The sequence below is a fragment of the Lipomyces doorenjongii genome (assembly GCF_038497915.1).
Source record: "Lipomyces doorenjongii strain NRRL Y-27504 unplaced genomic scaffold V1508scaffold_84, whole genome shotgun sequence".
In the NCBI taxonomy this organism is placed as follows: domain Eukaryota; kingdom Fungi; phylum Ascomycota; class Lipomycetes; order Lipomycetales; family Lipomycetaceae; genus Lipomyces; species Lipomyces doorenjongii.
Window position 1 is genome coordinate 1 of NW_027118151.1, and position 26,232 is coordinate 26,232.

Genomic DNA, 26,232 nt, shown 5'->3' on the forward strand with positions numbered 1-26,232 from the left:
GGATATGGATATGGATATAGATATTTTACCTGGATATGGATACGGATATGGATATGGAAAAATTGGCCTGGATATTATCCATGCCGATCCCTACTGAGTATAATTACTTTAATAGGCCAATCTGTGTCTGATGCGAGCATGGCAAAAGAAAACCGCTCTTGACAGCACAACTGCCAGAGTCTAGACAAGATATGAAATTGTGGTTGAACGAATTCTATCCTACATGCATCCTGTTGGCTCAATAAGAAAATCAGGTTTGGATATCATGTGCGGATACGAAATATTCAGTCACTGAGCAACCTCGTTTGAAGACGCAATACAACAGGATTGCGTGAGCATAGTAATGAGGTGGTGACTTGTACATGCCAAAAATTGCTTATAACCCAATGCATGCATTATTTTCTAGTGTATATATAATACAGAAATCAAGGAACCGCTAAACAAGCCTTTACCCCGAGTACAACAAATGAACTGAAGTATGAACAACGAATACATTAAGGAAATACCCAACTATGACCTATCATATAGCCGCATAATTGCCACCGCCTTCATCTGGATTGCCGTCGTTAACGCGGTCGTTATTGTCACCATCAATTGCTCTACCGTAATTTTCATAGTCCTCATCATTGAGGTCTTCAAGCCATCGCCTCAAAAGCTCTGAAAATGACCACTTTCTGTTATCGGCAATGTCCTTATCAATTTCGTCAACACCGATGCCATTGACGCTACCGCCGGTAATAGAATTCCAGAAGGACCGTAGTCTAAGCTTAAACAACGCCAAAGTGACAGGCAGATACGCTTCAGCATTCGTTGTAAGCGCTAAATCGTAGAAGCGTTTGGCTAGGTGGAAATCTTGTTCTACTCCGAGACCGTTCTCGTGCATCCATCCAAGATTCCACAGCGCGAGCGCACTTTGCTGGTACTCGGCTGCAGCTTGATAGCATGCTGCAGCTTTCTCATTGTCACGCTCGCAGCCTATTCCCTTAAGATAATAGTCACCCATCTTTACCATCGCGTCCACGTTCGACTGTTTGGATGCACGTGTCCAGTAAATGAGAGCAACTTCGTCAATAAACCGATCCAATTTTTCTAGCCTCTTCTCTTCTTCAATCTCTTCAGCAGATGGCCGATCGAAACTATCGACTAGCCTTTTCAGAGGCTCTGATAAGCTAATTGCCGACTTGTCTCGATCCAGCAAGTACGCAACATTTGCTTGTCCACTCTCATAACCTTGTTCAGCCGCCATCATAAATCCAACCAACGCGGACTCAAAATCACCTCTAGCATAGCATCTGTGAGCCCAAGCTAGAGGGCTTTGTAGATCTTCGACCTTTTCAGCCACAATCTTGTAGTATACAGTTGCCATACCACATGACCGTTCTCGTCCAAGTGCTTGGTAGTGTGTCTCTGCAAGATAATAAAAGGCTTCAATGTGCCCATGCCTTGCAGCTAATTCAAAATAGTGGATAGCAGCAAGTACCTCACCTTGCTCTAGAAACAGTTTTCCGATATTAACCTGAGCAGGACCAAAATCAAGATCAGCAGATGTACGAAAATATTCTGCAGCTTTGGCGGTATTTTGCTTAAGGCCACCGAGACCTTTCAAATGCATGTAACCGTATCCATTTAAGGATGGTGGATCACCTACTTCCATGCCCAGTTTATACCAGTGAAGTGCCGTAGCATGGTTAGCTGGAGTCCCCTCGCCACGGAGATACATGCGACCCAAATACCCAGCAGCGTAACCAGCAAAACTCTGAACAGAATCAGTTGCATCGGGCACCGGTGTCGCTTCGTTCCTCCAATATTGCTTGGCAGTTAGCTTGAAAAAATGCAATGCTTTGTCGTATTTCCGTGGAAGCATTCGAGTTCCATCGTAGTACAATCGTGCCAACTTATATTGCGCCCCAATGTCGAATTTCTCGGCCATATATTCTAAATATTCCATCACATCGGCTAGGGATGCTGAGTCCAAAGCTGGGCTATATTTCTTGCGGGAATTCGGTCCAGAGCTACTCTCACTCGCACCTTCACCAAAGACTCCACCGTTATCATCCGCCAATTTCCATGTATGTCGATCTAAAGTACGACCACCAGCAGGCCCATTTCGCCAATATTCCATGGCCTTGTCAGCAACGCGTTTATAGAAAATGACAGCTTTCTCGCAATTTCGCGGAGTACCAATTCCAGCATGATACCGATAGGCTAGCGTCATTTCAGACCTCGTGTTGCCGCCGTAGGCAGCGAATGTGTGATACATCAGCGCACGCGCCTGGTCACGAGGAACGTCCTCGTATCCAAACATGCCTGTCGCATACATAAATCCCAACATATTTTGGGCTGTTGCATTTCCAGTTGTATCCGATAATAACTTGTAATACCGCATTGCGCTCGTATAGTTCCTTGGGAAGGAATAGTTGCCATAGAAGTTCATTTCGGCCAGTAAATACATGGCATCTGGGTTCCCATTCTCAGCTGCCTCCTCCAGCAGTTCAGCAGCGTCTCCCAGCAGCTTTCTGGAACCTGAGAATTCGGACTTTTCATGAAAATTTGAAGTCGAAGATGGATCATCTGATGAAGGTCTAGACGACGTAGTTGTAGCTGCAGTAGTAGTAGTTGCCGTCTCCAATTCCGACTCGACCGCCGATGATCCGGACCTGTGGTCCAAGTACGCTTCGGAATCCTCTAAAGATTTCGCTTCAATAAAATGTATTAGCTGGAGAAAAACCTTCCATAAAAATCCAGCAACACTGTTTATTGGTGCGGGGGAGGCTCTGCTAGCATGTTTCAATTGATCTGGTTGCATTGACTGCAGGATCGCTAGGGCCTCGTTGACCTTGGTCTGATCTACCGGCACCATTAGTACATGCCCTCTATCTCACGTCTGTTATACACACAATCATCTATAGTTGTTTCTGGTTCATATTGCGGTACACTTGATAATGATAGCGCCGTAGCTGCGGAGGAAGTCGACGTAATACTTTGAGTGGGAAGGTCATTTGCCGACTCGGTTTGTACGGCAAACACAGCACATGACCCTAACAACAATGCAAATGAGAGTACTATACCTTTAGAAAGACATATTAATTCTGGTTGATAACGAAGGAAGTGATAGCACTTACAACATTCCAAGGTCTGGGAGCCATTCGACCGACTTCGCCCGGTCATTTCGCACGTTGAGGCCTCCTTTTGGATCAAAAACAAAAATAGGCACTGTCCAGAATCAATGATAGTTGAGGAATGGCTGGAATTGCTGGCATAACCCAGTCTTTGGCTGAGTATGAGTTGTGTGAACAAGCGATCTGTCCAAAAGAAGACAGTCACGTGAAGCCGTTCCAAAGATTTCCAAAATACGTGACTTCGAAGTGCTAGTGTACTACTCGATGAAATATAAAGGATCTACCCAACTTGATCCTTAACAACGGATTGACCTGATTTCCTAATGTCGAATAATATTGTGGTATGTAGATATAGAAGTGTTTCACTATTTAAATTATTGATCATATTGCATACGTTGGGCTACCTGTGTACTCTGTCTGCTTTCGCTGTTGAACTCGCCACTGATAGTCTGGCTTGCAGGGAAATGCTTATAGAGATATCATCGAGGATGTGATCAACTCCTCTCGCATTGATTTCGAAGATTCCGGAGTAGATGAGACTACATTACGCGAGTTGCAGCTTCTGTGGCAGGAACGATTAACCATGTCCGGTGTAGCCATCTTTCCGTGGGATCCAGAACCAATTCCAGAGCCTGAGCCAGGAAACGGAGGAACTGCAGTTAACTATGAGATGTCCTCACCACCTTTATATGCAGGAGGTGGTGTTCCTATATCAGCTACACCTCAAGCATTTTCGAATCCGGCAATGGCTGCGATGCGAGCAGCTCAACACATTCAGGAGTTTGCCAGGGAGGAGCGAGTTCCGGCAGAAATTGCTGACGAGAGTATCAAAGGGGTTATGAAGCGTGCCGGACTAGAGGATGCGGGAGATTTGGATGGCGCAAATGGTGGTGGATTGATATTGCCCGGCGGGGGACGAATTGCACAAGTTGATGGAAGTTCAGATGAGCCAGAGTTGCCACGAGAAGCCGTAGATCGGTTACTGGAGCTTCATATTTTACGGCAGAAAAATGGCGAATCAGAAGCCGGAGGAAGACATTCACTACCATCAAATATTACACTGCGGAGAAGTAGACAAAGCCGCAAGATTGAATTCATTTTATCACAAGTGGATGGAGCATTGGACTCGTCGGATGACGACGATTCAGATGACGATGACGACGACGATATTGCTAATGTTGGCGCAGGTGGAAGTAGTGCGGGTCGTCGAAAAAATAATGCTGGCGACGATTCCGATGCAATCAACTCTGATTTGGACGACCCGGACGATGAGATAAATTCTCAAGACGACGAAGAGAACGAGGATTCCGGCATGATTATGTTGTGTTTGTACGATAAGGTTACCAGGACAAAAAATAAATGGAAATGTGTGCTGAAAGATGGAGTTGTTAATGTTAACGGAAAAGATTATTTGTTTGGCAAAGGCAGTGGTGAGTATGAATGGTGATACATCCCTATGCTAAATGGATCACGATGCGTCTATGAGAAGTCTTAATTGTTAAGTCACATTATGTCATGGACTGGTACCGAATGGCATCGATTGATCGTGGGGTGGTCGCTCTATACATATCGGGTCAAAAAATATTGCCAGTCACAACGCAATAAATCATCAAAAATTTGAGCATAATTAATACAGCCAGAGAAACCTTGCACCATAACATATATATATACATAACCGGTCAACTAAATGCGAACCAAAAAAGTAAAAGCAATTCAGGCACCCTAATAGTGGAGGAGCCCATATCAAATAATCGTACAACAGACGGACAATACTCTGCTGCGATAACTTCTTCCACTGAACACTTCTGCTTCATCAAATCAAATTAATAAGTCTCTTTCTTCTCAAATGGGTTGTATCGCAAGAGCTTCTCAATGAGATCGACGTGGGTAAGCTTCCAAGATTAGTAAGTCGACAGATGGAAATCTAGCCACTTAAACTCACAATCATTCGTCTACAGCAGTATCTCTTCAGCCCCAATTTATCAAGAGCCTCTCTACCAAGATTTTATTAGATATGTTAACATACAAATCAAGATGCTTACCCCTCCGAGATGTCCTGTTGAAGATACTCCAAATATGTCTCCCACTTGTCGCCAACGACCTATGCGATCATTAGTCAATCATTGATTGTCATTAAATAATAATCCAATACCTTTCCGCAGGAAAAGCATCTAACCGGAACAATCATTTTTTGTTGCAATATGAATATATGCGTGCCGCACTGAAGCCTTTAAAGGAACTAATAATGAAAAAGATTTCGTGGTCAAGACTGTGTATGTCTGTGACATATATGGCCTAAACGTATGGACAAGCTGCATGGACATCTGTGCGGCTTACAGGTTTTAAAAGTGATCTGATTTAGCCCCAGACTATTTGTGAATTCTACCCATAATTGATATGATTCTTTAATGCGGATCAAGCCGCGATGCCGGAAGAGCCCAACCTGGATGAGACGCCACTCCTCAGGTTCTCCGCGACTATCTTACGACGATTTGTTACTCCCGGACTACTATCAGTTAAATTCGCGAACACATTAGTCCTTTCATTAATTGAATTCATGACTGATCCAGTCGATGCAGAGTTTCTAAAATATGCTGTAAGTTATGAGCGTACCATGTAATATTGGCATCTAATATTTGATATATTGTAGTCTCGATTTCTGACGCCGGCGTCATTTGACGATATTGTGACAGAACGGAATGTACTTCATATTTGCGGTTATCCTTTATGTGATAGAAAACCATTTCGGAATATTGTATGTAAATCTATGTTCAAAATTAGGTCCAATCTGTTTACAGAGAATAGTTGGGCAAGGAAGTTCCTCAAATATCATACAGGCCTAGTGCTGAAGACAAGCCTGTGGCGTCCTCGTACCTTACACAGTACTGCACTAAACACCACTTTCAATGTTCTAAGATTTATAGAGCGCAACTATCCGATGAGGCGGTATGGGCTAGAGCGGATATAGCGTACTTGCGAAACGGCACAGCAGAGTGGGAAGCGAACATCAAATTGTTGGAAGATCTTATCGACTTAGACCCTGACAGTGATAAGAAACCAGTAGATCGACAGCATCGAGACTTATCGGACAGCGATGGCAAGGAAGTCATGCAGTCGCTTTCAAGCCTGAAACTTAGGTCTGGGCAAGAAGATATTAAGCTTGATAGTCCTGAAGCTAGCACAGTGGAGAGCACTACTCAGGACATGATCCGGCAAAAGATAGAGGAAGAGAAGGGTGTCAAGTTTAAAAAGTCTATGTTAAATTTGGAAGTAGCGGAGCGAGATTTTGAAGCGACGAGACATACGTATGAACTTGCGCCTCCTGCTGCTCCAAAGGGTGATTCGACTGTAGCAATTGAGGGCTATACTGTGGGCTCTGCGGGTAAAATGAAACCTCCCCATACATACGTACAATGGAAGCAGAGAAAGGAACGACAGCAGACAGAACAAAACTCGGATTGCGAGTGACGGCCTATGTAAAGAACAACATATAATGATAGTGTAGCATCTACATCCAAACGTATAATGCTCTTTACCTATTACGTATTACTCCGATCTGGATGTTTTCACGCTTTCGATATCTAGCTTCTTTAATCTGACCGAGGGGTCGACGTTTATTACCTTATTCCCATAGTTAGAATTGCCAACCACGAGTATACGTTGCCAGCCTACCTTATCCGCATTGAGCAGTCTCAGTGGATCGAGGGCCATTTTGACCCGGCGCATCATGTCAACAGCTTCAATTCCAAGTTCTGTCTCCAAATACGGTCGTTTGACCATGCCCACGCCATGCTCCCCGGTGCAGGTTCCCTCCATGGCAATCGCTCGTTCAACAAGTCTGTGAACGACACCCTCAGCTGTGCGCTTGTTTGCATCATTATATAGAATAAGCGCATGGAAATTGCCATCACCGACATGTCCAACAATTGTCCCAACGATCCCGGACCGATCCATGTCGTCTCGAGTCTCACTAACAACCTCGGAGAGCCGCGAAACAGGGACTGCAACATCAGTTGTCCAGCAAGAGTAGCCGTCACCGCCCATAGCTAACGTTGACCATAGAGCCTCCTTTCGCGCTTCCCACAGTTCTTCCCGCTCATCCTTGGACTTCGCAAACTCGAAACTTTTGCTACCGAATTGCTTTACCAATCTCCGTGTCTCATTGATCTGTTCCTTGACGCCAATGGGTGTACCGCCGAACTTGAAAAATAGTGTAGGCTCTTCACGCCAGTCTCTCGAGGTCTGACCGGCCGCGTTAATGCATTTCATCATCTCCTTGTCGAGTAATTCGACCGCCGAGACGGGAATACCCTTTCGGACAATATCTTGCACTGCCAGCGAAGCATCCTTGACCGACAGAAAAGTAGCAACTGCGACACTGGTCTCCTGTGGCAACACCGCAAGCTTCAACGTAGCTTCAGTTACTATTCCAAGTGTTCCTTCGCTTCCTATTATCAGATTTGTTAGATTGTACCCAGCCGAAGACTTCCGCGGCCGTTGGCGAGTGTGGACAATCGTGCCATCCGCGAGAACCACAGTGAGCGACAACACCCATTCACGCATTGTACCGTATCTAGCTGCATTCGTTCCAGAGCATCCTGTGCCAATCATGCCACCTATCTCAGCACCTGGACCCGGATCAGGTGGGAAGAAAAGACCGTATGCTTTCAAATATTCGTTAAGTCGTTCCCAGCCCACAGCTGGCTGTACTACGACGTCCAGATCGTCCTGGTGAAGTTGAAGGATCTCACCCATATTCCGGAAGTCGATGGTGATACCGTTACGTGTTTGGATGAAGTGACCCTCTAATGATGTGCCTCCAGAAAATGGCACAATGGGGACCCGATACTTGTGACAGATCTTCATGATACCTGATACTTGTTCAGTCGTCTTAGGGAACACTACTAAACGAGGTCGTTGGTCCTTTTCAGCATGATGTGAGATCCAAGCTGAATCAGCATGAGAGGTGATCTCATCATTAGTATCGGAGACATTGTTCGCTCCCAGCAACTGGGTGATTTCTGCATATGCCTTCGCTGCTGTCTGATTATCGGCATAAACAGGTGGGTCGAGAGTCCCCAGAGGGGACGTACTCGATTCAACACCCTTCTCTGAGAGAACTTTCGCTGCTCGTTTGGTCAAGTCCCATTGGCTCAATTGGGCGAGTATAGATCCAACAGAGACGGAAGCCGCAATTACTACGAGTTTTCGAAATCAGCGCGCTGATCGCTATTAGAGTGCAAGATTCTTACTCAGTAAAAGTCTCAATGCCTGCTTTCTATTCTCTGCCCGAGTATGTCCACTGGAAGGACGAGGAGGAAGCGGTGGAATAGACGATGAATGAGACGAATGAGGCGGTGGCCGATGCAGCTTTGTGGACAAATTCCGAGTAACATTGCGGCATTCAGTGGCCGACCTCAATGCTGTTCCCACACTGCGAATTGCAAATTGAGAAATTCGTAGCATATTCGATTTGTTTCCTTATCTTCCACAAAGGCTGACCGAATAGCACTGTGATTCCAGTAAATATGCTGCAGCGGTGCCGATCCTGGTGCTATATTTCCGTCTCCACCTGTAGCTCGAGAAGGTTAGGGTTATCAAATTTACCCGTCAGGAATGCACACTTTTGATTTAGACGGCCACCAAACCGCGGATTTTGAACTTGCGGTCTCTGGCACAGCGGGAGGTGGTCATAACTTTTTGTTGTCAGATTTGGCCTCGTGTTGGCATGGATCTTTGAGAGTCAGCTGTACCTCGAAAAATGAGCCACACGAACTGCAGTAATGTGCAATGACTACTAATTATTCTTATTATATTATTTCACATTATCGAAATAGCTATACTTGCAGCGAAAACGGCATCAACCAATCAAAATATAACGAGAAATGAAATTGCATATATGCGAATATATAATACATTTATGCAGGGGCAAAGATTTTCAAACTATCCTCGGTGAGTTCGGAGAATGCTTTTATTGCGAGGGAGCAGGTTCCAAGATATTTCCAGCTCAAGATTCACTAGCTGTTGATGCTGACGTTCACGAGGTGCCGATGACGGTATCTCCAGCAATTTCAGAGCTTTCGTCAGCGAGCAATAGCGGTGTATCGACGCCACTGACATCCATCTCGTCGGCGCTTTCGTTGCCTGCGCAAATTCCATCCCGCGTATTCTCGCCACTGATTACACATGCTCTCGACTTGCCGTCACTGCGATCTAGGCCGTCTACTCAAGAGCTATTAGCTGTTCTAGTTACATATGCAAGAAGTCAGGGCAAAAATTTTGGGGGCGTAGAAGAATATATTCCTGCTCCAACGGGGTTTGTGGATTGGGCCACCCGTGTGGTCGGTTCTGGCTTAGAATGGATAGATGATGAAGATGACCGAGAACTAATATGGGACTCAGCATCGACAAGAATTGCTGAAAGATGCGGAAGAACAGCGGCTCCGAGCATGGAGCGAGAGTTCGAGGTCGAAGGTTTGGATGCCTCGATAATACTTTATGAGCCGAGTTTAACTGCGGACTCATTGGGATTAAAAACGTGGGGTAGTTCATTGCTTCTTGCGAACCGCATTTGTGAATGTCATCGTGGTCTCATTCCTCCCTCTGGAAGACGGGTCTTAGAGTTAGGCTCTGGAACTGGGCTCGTTGGAATTGTGCTCGGCATTTTGGGATATCCGGTGCTCTTGACAGATTTGAGTGAGATTCTGCCCAATCTAATAAGGAACATGGAAAGGAACAAGGATAGGCTTAGCGAGTCGCTGGATGTGAATGTTGAAGAGCTTAATTGGATGGACTTTGAATCCAGCGAGGCGTATCGAAGGCACGACAAGTTTGAGACGATAGTCCTATCGGACCCAATCTATTCGTCTGAGCACCCTCAGATGCTTGCAAACGTTATCATCCAATTCCTTGAGTATGATAATCCCCAAGCTCAGGTTATGCTTCAGCTCCCTCTCAGAGCGAAGTTTGCTGACATTCGGGCGGATTTATGGCACAAGCTTAGGGATATTGGGCTCTCACCGACTCGGCAAGATCAAGAGCGGGGACGGGATGACTTTGGAGAAGAAACATATTTTTGGAGCCTATGGGGGCCTAGAGAATACATAGACATACATATAGATATAGATTCATTGCCATAATAGACATTAACTACAACCATAGAAAATGATTCGATCTAATCGAACTTATATGTTGTCCGCTTGCACTTTATCGCGTATAGTTTACGTAGCAGGATATCCATGAATCGGTCAATATCCCTACACAAAGTGGATTCTGATCCAGCCCTGAACCCCCCTGCAGGAATGAAGAATTTTATTACTTATCAGCCTTTACACTTGTCAGTGGCAGTCATCAGAGCTAAATGACTTTCTGTGTGAACAGCCAGAAAAATTCATTCAGTATGTGAATATGGCCGGCACAGTCTTAGTTGACGATCGGGATGAAAAGTGAAAGTGGTGTCGCGCCTGTTGACACACTTCAGCAGTTCCTGCTTGACCGAGACGGTGGACACGTGAACGGCTGTCCGCTGATTTACTGACGTTAATAGCTTTTAGATGGAAACTATTTGATAATAAAGCAAACTCACTTCGCGTAATCGCGGGCCGCGAAGAGCTCGGCAAGTAGATTATCAGTGACTGCGATGATTTGATACCGAGTATACGCTGCGACATCTATGCTCAGCGTTGTCTAATGCCTTACGAACAATTCCAGTGCTATATAAGTAAGATATGAATACTTTTATATATGATACACAAATCACCTCGGAAATGGATCATTGTTGCTCAACACAATGGTCTTCCTCTCCCTGGAGATATATCCTTTCATCTGCCCTTGGTAGATCATGACGGCTGCCCAACACTCGACCTGGTCATCGTCTACATCTATTCCAACAAATTCAAGTCCCTTTCTAAACGCTGAAACCGGCACCCGTGTGCTCTTGTCGGATGCTAGATAAACTTGTTCAAATAATCTTGGCCGCACGATTTTTGTCCGAATTTTAAGCATTGTCAAGTAGATTCTACGAGTGACAAATAACTTTTCGCGAGCGGCAAGGGCCGCCTCGTATGTTCGCATGTCACCACGTTTCGAGGCATTGAAGAGTTCTTCGTATATTATTTGCAACCGTGGGAAGGTACGCCAGACGGCTTTCGATGGATATCGTCGATGAAGGAGGAGGTGTGTTGGCAGTAGATATTGTAAAATCAATCTATAACGCGTTAGTGAATAGCAAGATTGTACGCCACACACGTACATACTCTTGATTTCTGGTGGCTCTCTTGTGGCAGTTATTCAATGCAACGTGCAAGTGCTCTTCGGCCTGACAAATATTAGCATTTTATTAGCATATACTTTGGTTCCTCACCTTCTCATACTCCTCATCCATAAACGCAAGGATTCCGACATAGTATTTGAAGGTCACCATATGAGCCTTTGGATATTCCTCTACCGATGGTATATCTCCTGCCGCTGAAGATGCATTCAAAACTCGCACTACAGACGTAGCTAACGAGATTGTTCCCAATTTAAAATAAATTTTGAAAAGTAGAGAAATAATAAAATAAACGCCCCACTTCCTTGAGTTTTGCATTGACGAATTTCGATCATTTAGGCAGACTGTTGATGTCCTGTTAATTGTACGCGCCGCTTCTTCAAGTTTGTTTGGCTTCGCCGAGTTGGATGCTGATGATCCCGACATGCGATCCTCGATATAGTGATCTGCTTCCATGGCGATGATCCGGAGTTCCTGAGTGACCGTATATACGACAGGTAAGACCCATTTATCTGTCCGCTCAGCAATCCGGTTAAGAAGCCTAGGAATTAGTATCCAGTTGTCAGATCAAAACCACTAGAACATACTGCGTCAACGCGTTCTGCTCGCGGTATGCCGCCATGATATCCAGAACGACATGAATGCTATATGCAATTTTCCAGCAGTGAACAGCTACATCCCGCCACATTTTATCCGCCACTGTTTTGCGCGCGACGCGGGAAACTGTGTCGGTATCGGCAAGTCGGACTGCATGTAAGCTCTTTACTATTTTGATGAGGGATTGCCCGTTCGACGACATTAATGTGGACAAGTCTTTGGCCCAATGGCCTGCAACCGCTGTTTGAAAACGTTGAAAATATGCCTCGAGGTCGTCTGCCATGCTTGGTTGGTTGTGTAGCGTGAACTGGCTCTCGCTGGATTGATGCAAACTGTTCAGGGTTTCGAAAAGTCGGAAGCACGCGTTTGGACGGTTAGCGAAGTCCCAATTGTTCCTCGTACCACCACTAATCTCACCTTTGCCTGCAAGACTTCCGATCAGGAATTAGAGAAGCTGCGCTCAGAATACACAATGTCAATCGATGTAGACTGGAGTCGAATATCGTCGGATGATAATTCTAGAATTTCAGAAACAATAAGAGATTTCCTGGACAGGCAGTTCAAAAAGCTACACTTGCCGTCGTATATCGCCTCGGTGAACGTTCTGGCATTCGACATCGGCACAGTAGCACCCGAGGTTGAAATAAGACACATAGGGGACCCATATCCGGAATTTTACGAGGAAGACGAGGATCAGACGCTGCTTATGCAGCAGCAGTTACAACAGCAGCAGGCGCAGCATCAAGCTCAGGAGCGGCTAAGGCACCACGAGCACCACCATCAAAGTAAGCATGCCAACAGCACGTACTCGTCCTCTTCTTCAGCTTCTTCGTCTACGTCAAATATTCGTATGAGACCGCAGGCATTCTCTTCAGCGCCTGGTGCGGCGAATTTGCAGTATTTTCATGCAGTTCTAACGCCGTCGCTAATGCCTGGTTTGCGATCACCGCTGCAAAATTCGTTTCAAAATCTTCCTGGCATTGCTGCATCTCTATCTCGCCGAAACTCGGACGACGATGATTCAGAGTGTACCTCTTACGAGCCTCCACCGTCGCATCCCGAAAATCCCTACCTAGGTCACGACGAAGTCGATGGGCCAAGTGACGCTGAAGATCAGCACATCGAATCGACCGCCACGACTGACGGTGATCTTCAGCCTAGCACTTCCATTGAACCAAACCGGATGGGTACAGCGTCGCCGACACCGAGCCAGAGCCAACCGCCGCCGTTTTATGTTCGCGAAGAAGATATGCAATTATTGCTTCGCGTCATGTATAAAGGTGATCTGCGAATTGTACTTACAGCTACTTTACGATTGAATTATCCGGCGCCTGAATTTTTGACGCTACCTGTTCGATTGACTGTCACGGGATTCGATGTTGATGCGATGGCGGTTCTTACGTATATCACGCGCAGGATTCATTTCAGCTTCATTAGCGATGTGGGAGGAGGTGCTAGCAGTTCAGGTGACGCGCAGCCGACGCAGCAACATTTTGAGGTCTTACGGAATATCAAGGTGGAATCTGAGATTGGAGATCAAGTTGGAAAAGGCGCTGTACTGAAAAATGTGGGAAAGGTCGAGCGGTTTGTACTGGAGAGGCTACGAGCGATCGTAAGGGATGAGCTCGCGTGGCCAGGATGGATTACTTTTGAATTTTAAGCGATTTTGTAATTATCTTAAATACTTGTATATACTGGTGGCGTACTGTGTAACTTGCATGATCATTGATAGGCGTTTGGTTAATTGTATCAAATCTCATGTAGCTTGATTGCCGGGGTGATCAAGGCATTTCCCGTACAACGGGTCCCGTAATTTACACGATATCTTTGAAGAACTCGATGGCGAATCCCAAAGACAAAAGCTGCTATTAAAAGCGGCAGTTTGTCGATTGGGAATCTATATAAAATGACTAAGTATCATCAGAATTCGCGACTGTAGCTGCGTTGATCAGGAATGGCAGCCAATTTGCTTTAAGAACACAACCGCGTTCAGTTTACTCAAGGGAAATGTGTGGCACAGTGTATAGACTAAAGCAATGATGACCATTCCTCTGACAACAAGCGCTGTTTAAAACACTAATTACAAGGCTATACGCTATACATCACGGAATAATTGCATGATTTTGTTAAATCGTTCAGACGATAGACATAATAATTCGATGAGATGATGTCATCTATACACATTTGTGCTCTTGTAACTTACGTGTCGCTCGTGCGACACCTAAATTGGAGCCAATCGCGCCCACTGGTTGTCCGGATTCATCACACCTTATGATCAAGAACTAGCCCCACAATAAAAGCCACGCGTAAACAAAAGAATGCGCCGAGGTGGCACTAAGCGCGCACAAAATGCCTTGACCTGGAATCTTCTTTCCTGCAACCGAGCCAAATCAGATCAGGTGCCGGACGCACAGTCGGACCAAACGCAAACAGCATCTGAGTGGCACTCAAGTAAATAAAAAGCAGACGCATACAAATGGTTCTGCACTCTTTACAGCCGGACAACACCTAACGAGTGTATAGTTCTCATTGTTCATCCATCTAAGGTTGATTAGATTCTTCTCAGCTGAATTCGGTCCCTGGAATCCCTGAGAAATCGCAGTTAACTGTGCTGGCGCATGTGCTAACTAATCTCTCATGCAGTTACATTCATTCAGGGGATAGCGCAATTACGCGCTCATCTTGTCTATATGCACTCGTCACAGTCCCCATCCTCTATTGAAATGGTCGCTGCCGAATCAGCGACTATGGCATTTCTCAAGGCCGCGTCGCCGGCCTCCGATCTGCCTGACGACTGCGCGTCGCTGCCTCGATCCGAATCCCCATTAGACAGTGCAGACGCGTCTTCATTAGCCACGTCGCTGTCTTCTACATCATCATCGTCCTCGTCCCTCCCAAAAATGGCAACATTCACAGTCGCTCCCCAACCAAGGAAAAAGACGCCTCCGAAGGCTCGACGGGCAATCGAGACAGCTTGTCCCCTTAGAGGATGCTCGCCCTTGCCTATCAAGGGACCGCGCTCGGCACTGCGGCATTTCGAGTCTCCGCATCACCGAGAGATGTTCGAAAAGCTTTTCGACAGTGCTGAAAGTTATGCGGCCACAATTGCCGATAACTCGACGGCTTCAAGTAACGATTTCGAATGCGTGGACGCGAATAGCACTTGTATAATACATGAGCATAATTCTGCAACGTCTAGTAATCTGGCGAATTGTCGAGATCTTCATTATTTCTACAATGACGAACACTATAAATACGTCGTGTGGATTGCTGAAACAGGCTACCATCACGAATTTGCAAAGACGCACCGCAATGGCGTGCACGACTTGATCGCGTTTGATGCTTTGGTTACGAATTCCATATGTAGTCCTTCTGACTCTTCAACTGAGCCGAATCTTGCTTGAGAAAAAGACAGTCCTGATGGATCAAGACGAATGAGCTTACCATCGCGGGTATGTTGAAAGTGAAAGGTATTTTTATAACATAGTTGCGTTTGCATCAGGAATCAAAAGCGGAAGATAAGAAAGGATCCGACAGTCCAAGTCATCGTGACATAGTGTGTTCCTAAAACATTGAAAAAGAATAGGAGTGGCTTGAATTGACGAATTATTAGGTATATTCAAAAGTCTATAACAAAAAAATAAAATCAAAAAAATCTATGCCGAAGTGCCTAAAAATATCAATCTAATTACAACTTTGACCAAGTCGCGGCGACTTTCTTCGTCAGATGCGATTTCGAGATTTGGCCGACAGTTGCTGTACCTGACAGAGCCATGGCAAGCTTGAATTCATCTTCCAAAATCTGCTCAGCCAGTTCGACGCCCTTTTGGCCATCGTACTTCAATCCCCACAAGACTGGTCGTCCAATCCAAACAAAGTCTGCACCAAGTGCCAGAGCTCGGAAAACGTCGGATCCGCGGCGGATGCCGCCATCCATGTGCTACAACTCGTCAGTATAAATACTTCTCAATTACAGTCAAGTAATGGCGAACACACCACTGGGACTTTGCCCCGTACGGCGGCGACAACTTCTGGTAATGCATGAAGAGTGGGCAAGCATCCATCAAGCTGCCGCCCGCCGTGATTAGACACCCAAATGCCGTCCACACCCGCGTCGACCGCCAGTTCGGCGTCCTCAGCAGTCATAACACCCTTAACCCAAACCTCCATGTTCGTGATACTCTTTAGCCACTCGATATCGGGCCAATTAAGTGCTGGATCAATAACGTTCGGCTTAGCTTCTCTCAGCAAATCCTCGTTCGTGCCAGGACCTTTGCTCTTGCTCTTATCCTCAACGGAAAAATCGATCGGGCCAGCGTAACGACCACTCGCGAAGTTTCCGGGCTCGATGCCTCGAGGTAAGGTAAACTTGTTTCGTCGCTCCGAAAACCGCAGTCCCAAGTACGGCGAGTCGATGGTCAGCAACACAGCCTTGAACCCAGCCCTCTCTGCCCGGCGCACGAGATCGGCGGAAGTCTCTCTATTCTTGAACACGTACAACTGGAAAAACAACAAATTGTCGCGACCGGCATCCTTCGCTTCCTCTAGCGACACACTGCTATACGACGATATCGCCATTGGCCAATTCTTGGTTTTCGCGGCCCTAGCAGTCGCGATCTCACCATCAGGATGAGCAAGCTTATGCATCGAACTCGGCGCGAGACCGCAAGGAATCGCAAATTTCTTGCCAAAGAGTTCTGCTTTTGGTTTAGTGTCGACGGCGGTGACATCGCGCATGTATCGTGGACGAATACGGTAATCTGAGAACGCCGCTTTGTTTTCTGCAACCGTCTGCAGATCATTGGCGCCGCCGGCCCAAAAGTCCCATGTCATTTTGTCGATTGATAACTGCGAGGCACGCTCGAGGTCGTCGATGTTGAGAATCTCTGCCATGCTGAACTGCGTGCTGTCGTCGTGTCGGGAAAATTATTGATGTATGAGCGGAGTTGTGGAGAGCGTGTGGGGTGCAGTTGCGATATGCGATAAGGCTGGTGGGGCTCAACATTATTAGTACTTAATGTTGTTCGATAAGAGTAAAGGTGCGAACTCTGTTTCTACTAATCAATACCTGTCGCGGAGGTTCCATAGAATTAGAACTAGATTCAATTACTGGTTACAATTAAGTCTATAGCTAAGTGGTTGACAGGGGGTCTAAATTATTATAACGTGTTGACCCTACTTGGTATACGAGCAACGTGTTTACCTCGTCGTTAGTCAGTCAGCTTGCCAAGAACTTCAAGCTGCGGAGAACAGCGAGCCCTATGGTTATATCTAGCTCTCCCTTCCATGGAGCCTTGCACGATTTAACTAGGAAATTGTTGCTAAATATGCGCACTGGAACGCGACGGCTAAATTTGTTAAACCGAGCTCGAGCACGAGCTCGAGCATCACTCACTAGAGTAAGTCGTGGGCATGAACTGTTGTGAGTAATTGCTATACTAAAGCTATTCAGAATAAGGTAGTATCTTATAATGGCTCGAAGCTGCAGGAAAATATTAATCCTGATCCTACTATATTAAATGATGGCTTGCAACCTTTTCGAGCTTCCTGTATCTTGGTATAAATTCGAGTCCCAGCTGGGTCATATATCTTACTAACATATACTTGTTACAGGGCCAATCTACACTTGCTTGCGATGCTAGCTTCGCGATGCAGTTAATTCTCCAAGACGACCTCAAGAATAGATCGAACAACACCATGACCATGTACTATTCAGCATATGAATCAATGTATGACAAAGCAGGATCGCGTCCTATGCAGTCTATTTTCGATAGTACCGGTAGCGCGTATTATACGCCGGCAACCTCGACCAGCATTTTAGCTGTCGGCTCAGATAAGGTTGTTATCTCTCAGCAAGACTCCACAGAGCTTCACCACAACGATTTGATGCGTCACTTCCATGCTAATTATCTATCTGTTTCGCATGAATATCAGTTGCAACAAGAAGACAGAGAATTAGAGACACATGCAAATGACAATGTGGACAGCAGCTCAGACATTGGATTTTCGCCAACTCGTCACGATGGCGCTGAGCTTCGACGAGTCCATTCTACCGCAGATGGCTATCGTTATGTACTCTTTCCTGTCTCAACCACGCCATCAGTATCGTATTTGTCGTCGATGTCGTCAATTTCACTACAAGCGCATCGTGTTCTCGACAGCGCATTTAGCAATGAGGACCAAATGGTCTGTCTCGGTATCGGTCGACGTGCGAGTTATTACACAGCTGTAGTCATACGAGCGATTGGTAAATCCGTGATTTCTACTGTAAATTCTGCCTTCAGAAGTGTTGGGTTGGTAGGAAGGAGATTAAAGCATTTTTTGATCTGCTCGGTTCTGTGCTTTGTGGTGTATACTTCTGGACCTCCTGTTTAATGCTCTGTCACTGCTGATATTAATATGACTTGGATGAATAATGACGATGCTGTGTCATGAGTTTGATGTTGACTGTTTTTATTAATTATTAATAATACTGCCATAAAGAGTAATGCTACACAGTGATACAGTAAAAATGCTCGGAAGTGAGTTTTCCAGCCTTTGACGCCGGCGCTTGAGAGTCTTCTCACTAACCTGAACTTCGCATTCCTGTCGACGCTCGGCCTGATTGGCAATATGCCAATGTCTTCGCTAATGTCACAACGTGAGCCGCAAGCATTCGTCCAGGATGGACGACGAGGATTGATAAGGGGCGAGTGAAAGCGGCCATCGACGGGACTGCAATTGCCTCTAGTTTGATCCCAAATTTTGTCTTCGAACGATGGCGACTACTGCTACTGAGACCTTCCTCACGGGCCTTGAAGACAAAGCAGTGAAATCATTTCTCGTTAGCTGACACTGGCCAAGGTATCGTCTATCAGCAACGCCTCGACAGGCGTTGTGTAGTGGCACAGAAGAATAGGGCAATGTGCACCTCAGTGAGTAACCAACCGTTCCCGACTATCCATAGATACTTTCCATACAGTCTAAGGTAAGTGTGAACGACACATCCGCCGCCGGCATTGTCATGACTTGGCATTTGACAATACGAGCATCCATTCAGCTCGCCATGTGGGACACCAACAAACCAACAAAGGTGCGAGCAATCCCATTCAACTTCATGTAGGGTTATTGAAGCGCATGTAGCGGCCGCACAAGACAAGCAACTTTAAATTCTCTGTACTTCTCTAAGGACAATAAATGCATAAGGACCAATGACTTAGTTCTTCTTAATCCAAAACTGGAACTGAAGTGTTACAACCTGACCTCCGCCCAGCTTGAAGTTACGTTTATTCAGTTCCCTCTGCCACACCGCTCCGACATTAAACCTTTTCAGACATCAAGTGTGGCGGTTGACACGGCTAATTCCCTACCGACGCACAGCTCGCTTTCTTGACGCCAGAAAGCCTCGAGACCATATATAATCGACATAATTGGGACGCCAATCGATGCACCTTGTCATCTGCAATGCTACATGTGGCGCGAATATTTGGCCTAATCTACCATCTGATCTAAGGACAATCCTGCCGACCAGTCGTTCCACCAGTCAGGACTGTCAAGTGAGTCGAACTCGGAAAAAAGAGAGTCCCAATTTGCAGTATTTTCCGACTGTAAAGTGGCGATAGGATTCCTATACGATGGTGTGGAAATTGCGGAAGATGGCGATGCCGAGGTCAATTGGTCCTTGATGCACCGGTTGAACAAACTGAGTAGCATTGCAGACTTATAAGCGCCGTAGTATTCGTCCGAATATGATTTGATCAATTCGTATGTCCTCATGTAGGCCTGATACAGGCGTCTGAGATCAACCAAATCCTCGTCCGTGTACCTGTAAGACAAATCCGGCGTTTTCCATGAACCATCCGCAATTCCAAGCGGCTGTCGCGACACTGACTCGGGACTATCAAGGCTAATCCGAATAATATCGCTACCTACCAAGACGATTGCATAGTGGTAGTGCCTCAAAGCTAACGGGACCACTAGCCACATAAACCTGGGAAACAGTTGCGGGCAACGAAGACACGTCGCCAGAGTGTCCAATATGGTCAAAGCACAACCGGTTTTCAACTTGCGTACTAACTTCTGGTCTTCTTTTCTCCGGGGCGAGTAAGCTTTCAGCAGGACCAATCTCAGTCTCAAAAACTGAACTTGTAAGAAGAATTTCTGCGTGAGGTCGTAAGAATCTTGAGGTCCTGAAACTGAAGCCGAAGAATCGGCATGAAACATTTGCAATAACATATGGAATGAGCTTAGATAGCTGTCTTCGAAAGCGGCTAGTTGCTGATAATAGTTGTTGAATTCTTCCCTGCTAAGAACGAGATTTGGCTGCATCAGACGCGACAGTATCGAACGCGAGAGGATGCACCACTTCACTTTCGAGTGCAAAAATGTAAGAGAAGGTTTCTCAATGGCCGTAATATCGTCCGCAAATGGTAAAAGTTTCTCGAGATCCGTATCTGAGAGTTCCAATTGAATGGAGAATGGGATTGACAAGTCCAATGCACGGTCCGTGTCCTGGAATACAATCTCCGACCACAGTAGCCTCCACGTGCGCGTCATGCCAGAAGAAACTCTTCTGAACAGATCTGGATCACGATGCAGTCCAATAGTGATAGCTGACTGACTTAATAAACCAATGAGCCCCGCAGAATCCGCCAAGTCTACGGCATCTCCGACCTCGGGAGTAATAGATATGTGAAGTCTAAAAAGGAGGAGGACCTGTAGAGTCGTAATATCGCTTTTAGCAATGTAGTTTGTTCCACGTAAACAACTCCAGGCATATTGTTCCAAGTGGCGACCGAAAAGCGTAGGATCCGGATTTCCCAGCCCAGATTGTACGGGCTTCCATTCCTTGCCGCTCACCAACCAGCCGATCCGTACGACCATGGTAATTAGCGCTGTCAGTCGAAGAAATCTTTTTCGCTTTGCACCATTATCCCAAAATACCGCTTCAGACGTCTCTTGCTTTATTTCCCAGAAAGCCATTACCTGTGACCGAAGCTCAGATGGATTCAGCAATGGAAACATTTTATTCGCAGTCTGCATGAATTGATCGATCAAATATTCACAGACATGACGATCTGACAAACGAGGGAACATTTCAGAGCACTCTGCATTGACATTGTACATCTGTTCTGAAAGGCGTTGAGTCATGATATCAGTCTTTTGGATTCTCGCTTTCTCGGCCGATCGAGAATTATCGACGGCCTTCTGACTTTGCAATGGATGAGACAACGATTCCGCCGCAGCACGAATGAAATCAGCATGCACCTGACGAAATTTCTGCTGAGTGGAAGGGTCCATTCTGCTAATTAAATACTGCACATAAGGGTCTTGCGTTACCGTCGCGATAGATGAGAGAGGACCGAAATACGTCATCCTGTTCTTCTTGATTTCAAGTTCTGGTTTACCTGTTGTAAGTAGCAGTTGAATGTTCTGTGAGGATAGACCTCGTAGCCCAAACGGATTGTCTTCAGCAGCCGCCGGAGTTGAGACCGATGCAGGCGTTATATCATTCTTCATGGAAGCAAGTACGCTTTCCATCCTCGAGAGTCGCCTCTTCAACTCAATGACTTGATCGTGCATCGTATCACGAGCAGGACCAGATGACGTGTCCATAGCGGAAATACGCTTATCAAGCGTAAAATTCAACGGAATCTTGGATGACCGCTCATACGAAGTCACACTCGATGATTGCCGTATGGTGCCAAGAGACGGTTGAGCTGGGGCTGTTTTGTCTGGCTGTGAATCTAGGGCCGTGTTCTGCCAGGCATATGAGCATGAACTAGACGTGTGCCGTGTAATGCAGTTGAAACACGGTTGGCTTTTGTCACACTATTATTCATGTTAGCATATAGCTGTCCAAGCCAATGCACAATAAGACACAGACTTTTAGTTTCTTACGGCGGCAGACTGTACATGATATGGGAATCCTCGTCCGCTTCCTTGATCCTGATCGGTTTGCTGAGTGCTGGTGTTGCGAGTTTGATTCATCCAAGTTGGTCAGAGATAGGTGGACCGAAGACGGCCCTGAAGCTGGTGACATTGTTAGATGAACCACGAATATAGTAACAATACAAATATGAATAGGTACACATTGTCCGGCTGGTAGGTTGAAATATTTCTCCCTCCGACTATGTATTTATTAACAGCTCAACCTGGCTCCAAAACGCTCGTAAAGTAGCAGAAATTCGCCTTTGCAAGTCGGCGGTAAGTTATGTTGTCGATTGGAAGGAGAAGAAACAAGCTCTACTCTGTCAAGGAATTAATCTCATAGTGCATTCTGTCCTACAAACAGCACAACGAGACAAAAATCGGACACAGACCGGAAACATCCTTATAAAGTTTATCCCCGAAATCCGATCTGCTATATTGGTTCCTAAAGTGCAACTTATTGCCGATATGTAAGCCGCACTCCGCTACCCATTATAATGATAGCTCTGGCGGAGAGGCGCCGCATGCGCCGCATATGTTTTCGCCTGTGATAAGTCCTAGCAGTGCTTCGTCTCGACGGTTCCCTCTCTTTGTGCACATCCACCACGTCAATATCAAAACTTCCACATCCTCCGCGAAGCTTTCTCCAATATGTCCCACTGTCACCTCTGCGATCGCTGGTTCGATACCCTACACGCTTATAACCAGCACATACGGATCAGCACTGCCCACCAATATGGAGGGTTGGAATGAGAATGTGAGGTTTGCGACCGTACCTTCACAACCGAGAGAGCTCTTGATCAAAACTACTCCCATGCCCCCGGCCAACTCGTACTGCGTTTCATGCGAGCACATATTCATTAATGAGAACAGTCTGATGCAGGTGCGTGTCATATTCCCTGCCTGTCAAGTTCGAAGCTAATATATTGTCTAGCACATGCGTTCGAAGACTCACATGGGCAACTCCATTCAATGCCCCTACTGCAAGAGGTCCTTCACGACTGCCTCCGGAGTTACCATCCACGTCGAATCCGGTACCTGTTCTTCCGGTATTAATCGAACTAAGATTAACACACTCGTGCGACAACTCGACCGCAATAACGTGATTACGAGACCGATGTTGACGATGCCCGGTTATGACAATGTGGAGACGATTGCGACAGAGCTGGCGTGGAATGGATACGGATACCAGTGCTATCTTTGCACGAAGCATTTCCAAACCCTGCATGGCTTGAACAATCATCTGAAGAGCCCTGTACATCAGCAGAATATATATCATTGCCCGAAATCGGTACAGCAGCAGGCAAGGAGCACTATTCAAAATATGATGGGATGAATGATTGCGGGATAGATGGTTATTTTATCTTAGGGTTATTTTGGCGAGTCTGGGCTTCTGTCAGAATGATCTTGATAATCAGAATTTTTGCGCAGCTGCGGGCATGCTCTTCCTATGCCCCGGAGTTCACGGGGATGGAATCCATTCCCGGTAGATGAAAGTTTCATGTTTTGGAAGGTTGGGGAGTCTGGTTCCTAAATTGAGGGTAGTGTCTCGGATTATAGCAAGGCTGCGGGAAGTTTGCGTTGTCAAAGTTTCTGCGTGAGGGGTACTACTCATTTTGGTTACCTTATTCTACCATCTTATGCAGGCTCACTTTGAATCAGCAATAAATTCTCGAGGTCCTATGACGCAATAATGATTTTGTTGTCATTAGTATTTCCAGATTTTGTGTCCTTGTAGTATGGGAAATCGATATTGGCAACTGGTTGAGACATTATATTCAGGATCTGCGGCGACGTGGTCAGCAAATCCATAGCAGTTGTGGTGGACCTAAAGTAGACAGTTCATTGACCAACTAGCAATCTTTTATAGATAGTGACTACCATTCGTCTTATCTATGTCCTAATACCATAGCTCACAGATTGAATTTATTACACTTCTTCCATCGTCCTTCCAGACGTCACACATAACTCGCTGGAATTAGTCCGCCCAATGAAAGATGTCGCATTCACACTCTCGCAATCAGTTTTCCCGTTGAAAGCATCATGCGAACAATACCAGTGACAAAGCTACCAGCAATCAACGTCACTCCACCAAATACAGCCACTCCTGTGAACGAGGCGTTTCCTTCTCGTCGGAGAATAGCGCCAGCAATTGGCAATCCACTCAGTGCGGCGAGAGACACGAAAGCTGATATCGCGCCAATCCTTGTAGCGATCTCGTGAAGTGGCGAGAACTCGGCAACCAGTGCTGGCATGAGTGATATTGTGGCGCCAGACGAGAATCCGAAAAGTGCAGCAAAAAGAATGATGGGAGTGTGACCTGTTGCGGGCAGCCATAGGGCAAGAGTCAGGACACCAGCAGTCGTGCAACATGCGATAAAGGTATTGAAACGTCCAAGTTTGTCCGCGAGAATACCAGGAATGACACGACCGAAGAAGCTAGTGGCATTCATTATACTGATAAGGTAGTCGGCCATGGTGGCTGAAAAGCCGTGGACGCGTGCATGAGTCGGGATGAATCCAATTGGAACAAACAAACCCCAATAAATGAGGAAGGTCCCAACGGCGATTAATGCGAACTCGATTTTAAGATAAGGTATCAGAATCGTACGTTTGATATCTAACCGCGCAACTGCTTTCGGCATGAAACGGGAAGTGATAGTGAGACAGCTGATGGTCGCTGCGAAAATCATTAAGAACCCGACAGATCTTACCGCCCATCCAAAATTTGAGCGCTTGAGAACCTCTCTAAAGACAACCGGAAGTATGACACCTCCGACTGACGATCCACTTACTGACAATCCAAGTGCAGCTCCTCGCTTCTTAACGAACCAGCCGCTAACTGCCGATATTGACACATTATAGATGGCTGACGCCCAAGACTGGTGCAGATACCCTGAGCAAGGATGAATTGATAGTACTCTTTGCATGCTGAGGTTGTCATTATGCCAAGCGCGAGCAAACTAGCTCCAGGATACAGCAACGGACGAGGACCAAACATGTCGTAGAGACGTCCGCACACTACGCTCGAGAAAACCATGATAAAAATTTGGAGGGAGCTAATCCACGAAATCGTTGATGCCGAATATGATGAGAGCTGGTACCTGATGTAATATTCTTCAAATACACCCAGATTATTCATGTATCCGAAGCTACAAAAGAATCCGAACCATGCACCGAGAACACATAGCCATGCTGCACGGACAAGTTAGCCCTGATGAGATAGACAACAGTTAGAAACAGACAGCTGGATTACCTCTTCCACCTATATCAGGAGGATAAAGTACATTTACGGAAAGATTCCCGACTTTCTCATCAGGCTGATCATTCTGAGACTCCTGCTTTCTCTCGACGTCGTCCGTCTGCGGAATTGTCACGTCGGTCGAAGATCGAGATGACATTGTAGATATTGGAGGAAATGCTGGCGAGAGATGCCCAAGAAGCATGCGTCACGAAAGCAAGTTGGACCATCCGATACTGCATGCTCTATTTAAATGGTTTTCACCTACAGACGATTCATGGAGCTAAGTGGAGCTCTTAGAGGGTCAATGAGGAATTACGCGGATCTCCGGTTACCAAAAGGGTTTTTTCTAATTAGGAAAAACCCCGATCCGTCAAAGTCCGTTGTCCGACGTCCGGTTACTGTACCAGTAACATTTCCTGTAATTCTATAATTCGGCATGATTTATTGTCACCAGATAAATACCCAATACTGGATATAAAAGCTTGCTTTAAGAGAAGGATACTTTTAGAATAGTACTTATTAAACGTTCTCTTGTCCACAAGCAAAACGAAATTCGATCGTTTTTCCACATCAGACCCCAAATAAATCACAACTTAAAAATAAACGTGAAATAAATGGGACATACTGCAGACCTGCAAACGGACTCAGGTAAAAGTCGACTGCGAGTAGAGAATATTTGGCATCCCACCGCCACTAGCCGACCGCAACTGGCGTCAACGAAACTTCATATGCTTTGCTGCCGCTCGAGTATCTGTCCAGAGAGGGACGACAAGTATAAACGAGCCAGTCTCATTCAAATTCGACGACGTGCCAAGCTTTCCCTTATTCATCGCCATTGTAGTAGAGTCCGCGTCGCCGTGATCCCTTACTTGGAGACTTAAAGCTCTGAGTGGTCATTGACTCATTGTCAAGAAGGTTCAAACCGGTTGGTGCGGACCTTGCCCGAGTGCGAGCGACCTTTTGCTTGACCACAGCAGGCAATTGTGTCGAACAAAATAGTATAGCACCCACCCGCGTGGCACCTCAAACCCTCGAGGCTTCCCCGTACTACATACTGGGATTCGGTCTATACTCCTTCCGCTCGGATGTGGATA

General features: G+C 46.1%; 14 protein-coding genes across 14 annotated transcripts; 7 read left to right on the top strand and 7 right to left on the bottom strand.

Moving 5' to 3' along the window:
- Nucleotides 1-277: 277 nt before the first annotated feature.
- On the bottom strand, nt 278-3,366 carry V1508DRAFT_425598 (uncharacterized protein). Its single transcript, XM_066941464.1, has 2 exons — nt 3,069-3,366; nt 278-2,847 (listed from the first exon to the last, which is right to left on the bottom strand). Exons 1-2 carry the CDS (start codon nt 3,166-3,168, stop codon nt 521-523), a joined length of 2,427 nt encoding a protein of 808 aa, XP_066793104.1. The 5' UTR covers nt 3,169-3,366; the 3' UTR covers nt 278-520.
- V1508DRAFT_425601 (transcription factor IIA, alpha/beta subunit-domain-containing protein) lies at nt 3,298-4,770 on the top strand. The gene is made up of 2 exons (XM_066941465.1): nt 3,298-3,460; nt 3,580-4,770. The coding sequence occupies exons 1-2, from the start codon at nt 3,443-3,445 to the stop codon at nt 4,564-4,566; spliced, it is 1,005 nt and encodes a 334-aa protein (XP_066793105.1). The 5' UTR covers nt 3,298-3,442; the 3' UTR covers nt 4,567-4,770.
- Nucleotides 4,601-5,347, bottom strand: V1508DRAFT_425602 (DNA-directed RNA polymerase, subunit N/Rpb10). Its single transcript, XM_066941466.1, has 4 exons — nt 5,272-5,347; nt 5,162-5,220; nt 5,062-5,113; nt 4,601-5,011 (listed from the first exon to the last, which is right to left on the bottom strand). Exons 1-4 carry the CDS (start codon nt 5,305-5,307, stop codon nt 4,943-4,945), a joined length of 216 nt encoding a protein of 71 aa, XP_066793106.1. The 5' UTR covers nt 5,308-5,347; the 3' UTR covers nt 4,601-4,942.
- On the top strand, nt 5,265-7,070 carry V1508DRAFT_425603 (uncharacterized protein). Its single transcript, XM_066941467.1, has 3 exons — nt 5,265-5,715; nt 5,770-5,874; nt 5,925-7,070. The coding sequence occupies exons 1-3, from the start codon at nt 5,545-5,547 to the stop codon at nt 6,585-6,587; spliced, it is 939 nt and encodes a 312-aa protein (XP_066793107.1). The 5' UTR covers nt 5,265-5,544; the 3' UTR covers nt 6,588-7,070.
- V1508DRAFT_425604 (uncharacterized protein) lies at nt 6,371-8,803 on the bottom strand. Its single transcript, XM_066941468.1, has 3 exons — nt 8,372-8,803; nt 6,792-8,317; nt 6,371-6,740 (listed from the first exon to the last, which is right to left on the bottom strand). Exons 1-3 carry the CDS (start codon nt 8,583-8,585, stop codon nt 6,666-6,668), a joined length of 1,815 nt encoding a protein of 604 aa, XP_066793108.1. The 5' UTR covers nt 8,586-8,803; the 3' UTR covers nt 6,371-6,665.
- V1508DRAFT_425606 (putative methyltransferase-domain-containing protein) lies at nt 8,680-10,275 on the top strand. Its single transcript, XM_066941469.1, has 2 exons — nt 8,680-9,071; nt 9,164-10,275. Exon 2 carries the CDS (start codon nt 9,170-9,172, stop codon nt 10,256-10,258), a length of 1,089 nt encoding a protein of 362 aa, XP_066793109.1. The 5' UTR covers nt 8,680-9,071; nt 9,164-9,169; the 3' UTR covers nt 10,259-10,275.
- Nucleotides 10,276-10,874: 599 nt separating this feature from the next.
- V1508DRAFT_360620 (uncharacterized protein) lies at nt 10,875-12,010 on the bottom strand (the record flags this gene model as incomplete). The annotated part of the gene is made up of 4 exons (XM_066937149.1): nt 10,875-11,325; nt 11,375-11,436; nt 11,482-11,929; nt 11,976-12,010. 4 exons carry the CDS (start codon nt 12,008-12,010, stop codon nt 10,875-10,877), a joined length of 996 nt encoding a protein of 331 aa, XP_066793110.1.
- A 320-nt stretch (nt 12,011-12,330) lies between these two features.
- V1508DRAFT_425609 (uncharacterized protein) lies at nt 12,331-13,820 on the top strand. Its single transcript, XM_066941470.1, has one exon. It carries the CDS (start codon nt 12,458-12,460, stop codon nt 13,643-13,645), a length of 1,188 nt encoding a protein of 395 aa, XP_066793111.1. The 5' UTR covers nt 12,331-12,457; the 3' UTR covers nt 13,646-13,820.
- A 552-nt stretch (nt 13,821-14,372) lies between these two features.
- On the top strand, nt 14,373-15,617 carry V1508DRAFT_425611 (uncharacterized protein). Its single transcript, XM_066941471.1, has 2 exons — nt 14,373-14,502; nt 14,629-15,617. The coding sequence occupies exon 2, from the start codon at nt 14,676-14,678 to the stop codon at nt 15,387-15,389; it is 714 nt and encodes a 237-aa protein (XP_066793112.1). The 5' UTR covers nt 14,373-14,502; nt 14,629-14,675; the 3' UTR covers nt 15,390-15,617.
- On the bottom strand, nt 15,586-17,096 carry V1508DRAFT_425613 (FMN-dependent dehydrogenase). The gene is made up of 2 exons (XM_066941472.1): nt 15,982-17,096; nt 15,586-15,925 (listed from the first exon to the last, which is right to left on the bottom strand). The coding sequence occupies exons 1-2, from the start codon at nt 16,876-16,878 to the stop codon at nt 15,674-15,676; spliced, it is 1,149 nt and encodes a 382-aa protein (XP_066793113.1). The 5' UTR covers nt 16,879-17,096; the 3' UTR covers nt 15,586-15,673.
- A 216-nt stretch (nt 17,097-17,312) lies between these two features.
- Nucleotides 17,313-18,360, top strand: V1508DRAFT_400127 (uncharacterized protein; the record flags this gene model as incomplete). Its single annotated transcript, XM_066938307.1, has 3 exons — nt 17,313-17,384; nt 17,438-17,542; nt 17,599-18,360. 3 exons carry the CDS (start codon nt 17,313-17,315, stop codon nt 18,358-18,360), a joined length of 939 nt encoding a protein of 312 aa, XP_066793114.1.
- A 766-nt stretch (nt 18,361-19,126) lies between these two features.
- Nucleotides 19,127-22,256, bottom strand: V1508DRAFT_284852 (uncharacterized protein). The gene is made up of 3 exons (XM_066936532.1): nt 22,055-22,256; nt 21,851-21,996; nt 19,127-21,795 (listed from the first exon to the last, which is right to left on the bottom strand). Exons 1-3 carry the CDS (start codon nt 22,056-22,058, stop codon nt 19,456-19,458), a joined length of 2,490 nt encoding a protein of 829 aa, XP_066793115.1. The 5' UTR covers nt 22,059-22,256; the 3' UTR covers nt 19,127-19,455.
- A 76-nt stretch (nt 22,257-22,332) lies between these two features.
- On the top strand, nt 22,333-23,565 carry V1508DRAFT_285004 (uncharacterized protein). Its single transcript, XM_066936533.1, has 2 exons — nt 22,333-22,777; nt 22,829-23,565. Exons 1-2 carry the CDS (start codon nt 22,430-22,432, stop codon nt 23,228-23,230), a joined length of 750 nt encoding a protein of 249 aa, XP_066793116.1. The 5' UTR covers nt 22,333-22,429; the 3' UTR covers nt 23,231-23,565.
- A 335-nt stretch (nt 23,566-23,900) lies between these two features.
- On the bottom strand, nt 23,901-25,295 carry V1508DRAFT_406546 (major facilitator superfamily domain-containing protein; the record flags this gene model as incomplete). The annotated part of the gene is made up of 3 exons (XM_066938778.1): nt 23,901-24,763; nt 24,790-25,089; nt 25,151-25,295. The coding sequence occupies 3 exons, from the start codon at nt 25,293-25,295 to the stop codon at nt 23,901-23,903; spliced, it is 1,308 nt and encodes a 435-aa protein (XP_066793117.1).
- Between the last annotated feature and the right edge of the window lie 937 nt (nt 25,296-26,232).

What these genes read in the sequence shown, in the direction of transcription:
- V1508DRAFT_425604 (XM_066941468.1), bottom strand. Translation starts at nt 8,585, where the DNA reads ATGCTACGAATTTCTCAATTTGCAATTCGCAGTGTGGGAACAGCATTG. An exon ending in GGCATTGAGACTTTTACTGA is followed by an intron (nt 8,318 to 8,371) that starts GTAAGAATCTTG and finishes GAAAACTCGTAG; the next exon opens with TAATTGCGGCTTCCGTCTCT. An exon ending in GACTGCTCAATGCGGATAAG is followed by an intron (nt 6,741 to 6,791) that starts GTAGGCTGGCAA and finishes TATGGGAATAAG; the next exon opens with GTAATAAACGTCGACCCCTC.
- V1508DRAFT_284852 (XM_066936532.1), bottom strand. An exon ending in GCCGCCGTAAGAAACTAAAA is followed by an intron (nt 21,796 to 21,850) that starts GTCTGTGTCTTA and finishes CATGAATAATAG; the next exon opens with TGTGACAAAAGCCAACCGTG.
- V1508DRAFT_425606 (XM_066941469.1), top strand. Translation starts at nt 9,170, where the DNA reads ATGACGGTATCTCCAGCAATTTCAGAGCTTTCGTCAGCGAGCAATAGC.
- V1508DRAFT_425613 (XM_066941472.1), bottom strand. Translation starts at nt 16,878, where the DNA reads ATGGCAGAGATTCTCAACATCGACGACCTCGAGCGTGCCTCGCAGTTA. An exon ending in TACGGGGCAAAGTCCCAGTG is followed by an intron (nt 15,926 to 15,981) that starts GTGTGTTCGCCA and finishes GACGAGTTGTAG; the next exon opens with CACATGGATGGCGGCATCCG.
- V1508DRAFT_425609 (XM_066941470.1), top strand. Translation starts at nt 12,458, where the DNA reads ATGTCAATCGATGTAGACTGGAGTCGAATATCGTCGGATGATAATTCT.
- V1508DRAFT_425611 (XM_066941471.1), top strand. Translation starts at nt 14,676, where the DNA reads ATGCACTCGTCACAGTCCCCATCCTCTATTGAAATGGTCGCTGCCGAA.
- V1508DRAFT_425598 (XM_066941464.1), bottom strand. Translation starts at nt 3,168, where the DNA reads ATGACCGGGCGAAGTCGGTCGAATGGCTCCCAGACCTTGGAATGTTGT. An exon ending in ATTAATATGTCTTTCTAAAG is followed by an intron (nt 2,848 to 3,068) that starts GTATAGTACTCT and finishes TGGTGCCGGTAG; the next exon opens with ATCAGACCAAGGTCAACGAG.
- V1508DRAFT_425602 (XM_066941466.1), bottom strand. Translation starts at nt 5,307, where the DNA reads ATGATTGTTCCGGTTAGATGCTTTTCCTGCGGAAAG. An exon ending in GATGCTTTTCCTGCGGAAAG is followed by an intron (nt 5,221 to 5,271) that starts GTATTGGATTAT and finishes ATGATCGCATAG; the next exon opens with GTCGTTGGCGACAAGTGGGA. An exon ending in ACTGCTGTAGACGAATGATT is followed by an intron (nt 5,012 to 5,061) that starts GTGAGTTTAAGT and finishes TAATCTTGGAAG; the next exon opens with CTTACCCACGTCGATCTCAT.
- V1508DRAFT_425603 (XM_066941467.1), top strand. Translation starts at nt 5,545, where the DNA reads ATGCCGGAAGAGCCCAACCTGGATGAGACGCCACTCCTCAGGTTCTCC. An exon ending in CAGAGTTTCTAAAATATGCT is followed by an intron (nt 5,716 to 5,769) that starts GTAAGTTATGAG and finishes GATATATTGTAG; the next exon opens with TCTCGATTTCTGACGCCGGC. An exon ending in GAAAACCATTTCGGAATATT is followed by an intron (nt 5,875 to 5,924) that starts GTATGTAAATCT and finishes TACAGAGAATAG; the next exon opens with TTGGGCAAGGAAGTTCCTCA.
- V1508DRAFT_285004 (XM_066936533.1), top strand. Translation starts at nt 22,430, where the DNA reads ATGTTTTCGCCTGTGATAAGTCCTAGCAGTGCTTCGTCTCGACGGTTC. An exon ending in ATGAGAACAGTCTGATGCAG is followed by an intron (nt 22,778 to 22,828) that starts GTGCGTGTCATA and finishes TATATTGTCTAG; the next exon opens with CACATGCGTTCGAAGACTCA.